Source organism: Aplysia californica, unplaced genomic scaffold (genome assembly GCF_000002075.1).
Source record: "Aplysia californica isolate F4 #8 unplaced genomic scaffold, AplCal3.0 scaffold01478, whole genome shotgun sequence".
NCBI classification, from domain to species: Eukaryota; Metazoa; Mollusca; class Gastropoda; order Aplysiida; family Aplysiidae; genus Aplysia; species Aplysia californica.
Genome location: NW_004798748.1, coordinates 15,913 through 20,117, shown reverse-complemented (window position 1 = coordinate 20,117; position 4,205 = coordinate 15,913). Strand labels below are relative to the sequence as shown.

Below are 4,205 nucleotides of genomic sequence, written 5' to 3'. Positions count from 1 at the left end.
TGGCAAATAAATCTGCATTGAAAACGCACGCGAATATACTCAAATAAAAGTGTGGATTTGACAATCATTTACAATAATTAGCACAAATATTGCAAATGAATGCAAATAAAAACAACCGCCAGTGTATTTTCACATAATTTATGACAAGTTGTGTATGGCGGTCGGAAACAGAACTAAAGAAAGAAAACAGGATTTTTAGTAAATCCGATTAGGATTCTTCCTTTGGCAAATTAATGGAACGCTCAAATTTTATGGGACAACTTGACAGGTTTGTATGCGGTAAAAGTAAAACAATCGTGAATGGGTATCTATTAAAATGTGGAGGTCCATGATCGCCCACGCCAGTCGGCAAGGCACCGGATGATGATGATGATGATCTATAAAAAAAACTTCCGTGGTTTTCTGTGCTACAGCTCAATATAACTGGTCGGCATATTACCCAAAAAGGGAGAAAAGTTATTTTTTAAAATTATAATAATAATGGTTTTATCAATATCACCAATACTGTTGGATTGTGTAAACATAGAGGGTTTTTTCCCCCACCTCCTCAACAATCTGGTTCCAATCCCAGACCCATTGATATTGCTGCTGTTTTGAACATAAAGAGATAAATTTTTCTCATGGTTTTCAAAGATCTCTCTCTCTCTCTCTTGCCCTTTTTAACTCCCAGTGGAGTAACGGCCAACAACAACAAAGATATCAGGATGTTCTTACCATCTCAAAAACTGATAGCGTTGCCAATATCAATGACCTTTGTAGAACGTACTCGGCTTAAAACACCCTCTCTACTGTAACATTCACTTTTCATAAAGTCCTGATTCCCATTTGGTATTTTTTTTCTTTTTAAATGCTGTGTATACAACATTCCTGCTCAAAACAAACTTTTTACTATAATAATACTGTGTGACTTTTGAGGGGATTTAACGATCAAACGTTCCTTTTTTTAACTCTTTGGGGACGTAACGGACACATATGTTCGATTAGTTGCAGAGAAAAGTCAACATTTTAGAACATTTTCAATCATCATCCAAAAATCAGAAAAATAATTTTGCTTATATCATAGTATACGTACAATCTCAAGCCTTTTAACGTGTCAGATAAAGAAAATAAAACAGTAAAATATGTTTTACCGATGAAGTAATGCCCCAAAACAGAGAATCTTCAAGCCTTGACAAAAGACGAGAAAGCGTGTCGTCAATGAGTAAACTTACATTGTACATTGAGAATATACTGAAAAATGACCCCAAAAAATGATAGTTTTACTGTACTGGAATGCAATACAATCAGCTGCAGAGAGAACGGGAGTATAAGATCTAGCTTCCCTTGAAAGCAAACACCTATGACACAACTTCATTTTAAAAAATCCTAAGTAACGTAGTCACTACTGCAGTTTTCCAGCACTCATTTGACAATGTTTTAAACCTCCACATCAGTAACTTCCAAGAAATTTTACTAAGAATCTAGATCTAATTTTAAATTAAAGAAAAAAACTTTTTAAAAAAATCAAACGACAACCACAAAAGAAAAGGGATAAAAGGCACTAACCCAAAATAATTGAATTGAATTGAATTATTGCTTTAAGCAGGCACACTACTCCTATAGTTTATGGGAAAAGTTGTAACACAGAACAGAACAACGGGCTCATTCCTGAGTTGGAAACACTTTATACAGAAAGTCTAATAGAAAAATGATCATAGCGTGGAGTGTTTTGAATTCTGAATTTGATTTTCTCAACACCTGAAACCATGACCTACATTATTTTTTTTTCCACTGCAATCTTCCAAAAACATGACGTAAACCATATTTTTTTCCACTGCAATCTTCCAAAAACATGACGTAAACCATATTTTTTTCCACTGCAATCTTCCAAAAACATGACTTAAAAGCATATTTTTTCTACTGCAATCTTCACAACTTCATCCAAGATGCCGGTATCAGTTTCACGCCATCACACCATGAGAAAAACACCCGCCCCCCCAAACCTAGGGCTGGTAATACACCGTGGGCTTGTCCGCCATGACTTTCATCGGCTGGGCGTTGTCTTCGTCCCGCACGCGAATGAAGAAGAACACGGTGGCTCCGACCAGGAAAATGACGGCTCCCCACGCGATGCCGTACGTCCAGTCAAACACGAACTGGGCCGTCTCCGCTTTGTTGTCGTCATTGCCGGTGACCTGTCGGGGAAAGAGAGAAGAGAGAGGTGAAGGAATTACAATTTAAAAAGTGACCTGTAACAGGAAAGAGAGAAGAGAGAGGTGAAGGAATTACAATTTAAAAAGTGACCTGTAACTTAAAAAGACAGGAGAGAGAGAGGGGGGGGGGAGTCAAAAGTATGGTAAAAAAGAGTGACCTGTGACGGAAAAAGAGAGGAGGAGAGAGGTGAAAGAATCACGATAAAAGAGTGACCGATGATGAAAGATAGAAGAAGAAAGGTGAGTACGTAACAATAAAAGAACGTCTTGTAGTGGAAAGAGAGAGGAGAAGAGAGGCGGAAGACTTACCCAGAGTTTATTATCTTGTAACACATTTAACTGGCAGAATTTAATGTCTATTCCCGATATCACTGAATCAAAGGAGTAGGGAAGGGGAGGGGGAGGGGCGTGTGGAGAGGCTAGAAAATGTTCTTAGCAATGAAAATCAAAAATGTGCCATCAGGAAATTCAACCAGGATCATATCTGCATCATTGCACAGTATGTATAACACCAACTGCCACACCCCCTCCCCACTCCTCATCCGAACAGCATTGTATCCATTCAGATGACAAGCCTTACACAACCACACAATAATTAGTCACCTTAGCCTGCCCATTGACTCACTCCTGAGTTTCCGTTTCACTTTTCCAGTGGATGTGCAGTGATGCAGCATGTCAGGCACATACAACTGCCACTTTAAAAGACAACCACAACAAGTTAGAACCTCCCTCCCTACCACTAGAAAAAATAGGAATGACACTTCTAGAAAGCACAGATTATTTAAAATGTGATTGAAAAATCCCCCCCCCCCCCAAAAAAAAAAAAAAAATTTTTTAATTAAAAATAACTAAAATCTTAATCCTTACCTTCCTTCTAATCAAACTTCTATGCTCACTATCAAGTTTTTCATATTACAAATATAAAGAGAATTATACTTCACTTTGATCATTCAAAACGATAAAAATATCCAAATTTGCGCAACATTTTTTTTTCCACACCATACATGTGAGGCAGCGTCGTGAAATCAGGCGCTTGTCAAATTTTTTCCGCAGGTTTTGGAATTTTTATAGAATTCTTGTTCTTTGGTTCAACACCTTTCATGCCATTTAAAGAGCACATTTCTGTGTGGATTTTACTGAAAAACGTTGATTTAAATTTTCAGTTTTCACCGACTCTCAAGCTAAAGAAATAACTCAACTTTGGCAGACATTTTCTCACAAATTTTATCTCTGAAACCAGGTGACCCTCACCTCCTTCAATCACACATATCTCGACTTCTATTCAACACAGATGGATATTAATTTGACCCAAAACAAGAAAAATGGACAGGCCTTAAGATGACACCATCCACACCGCATGCCCAAACTTGACGAGAGCCTGATTCCACTGCGTCACCTAAATTTAACTTTCTGAGAGAGAAGTATCGAGCATCATTTTTTGCAATTTTTTTCCCATTGCAAGACAAATTACAACAACGTCAACCCCATTTATTTGACATAACACAGCAACATTTCTCACCTCAGCTGTGAATTTGACTGGGTAGATGATCAGAGAGATGATGTGGAACATCGCTGAGGAAGAAAAAAAAAATAAACAACCAATGTTTCAACTTACTCTTTTGACTCTTGATTTACAAGGATAACTTGAACAAGGCAGGGGGAAAATCTTCGTTATCAATGTAAAAGACCGGTCCCAAAACATAGAAAAATAAGCATCTTAATGGAGTCCGTACATACCAGAGTCAGGTCTCTTTGTTTTATTAAGAGTTTTACAGCCCATGCAACAGAATAAGGTCATATAAGGGCCGAAGACTAGAGCACCCACCAACCATCCACATTATTGTCTTTTGTTTCCACAAAGACAGCAGACAATACAACACAATCATTTTTTGGGGATATAGTAGAGGGTTTTACGGCGCTCGCAACTGCATAAGGTCATATGAGGGGTGGGTATCAACAGAGAAGTCTTTAGAGGGAATCAGACTTAGACAGCTCACCTCTCTAGCTTCAACA

At 38.0% G+C, this 4,205-nt stretch overlaps 1 protein-coding gene across 1 annotated transcript in view; it reads right to left on the bottom strand.

Moving 5' to 3' along the window:
• Positions 1-831: 831 nt before the first annotated feature.
• LOC106013904 (p53 apoptosis effector related to PMP-22) overlaps positions 832-4,205 on the bottom strand; it is a gene marked incomplete in the record, with an annotated part of 10,860 nt that continues 7,486 nt past the window's right edge. Inside the window, 2 exon segments of the mRNA XM_013090758.2 lie at positions 832-2,174; positions 3,712-3,756. Coding sequence (XP_012946212.1) covers positions 1,983-2,174; positions 3,712-3,756 — 237 coding nt within the window.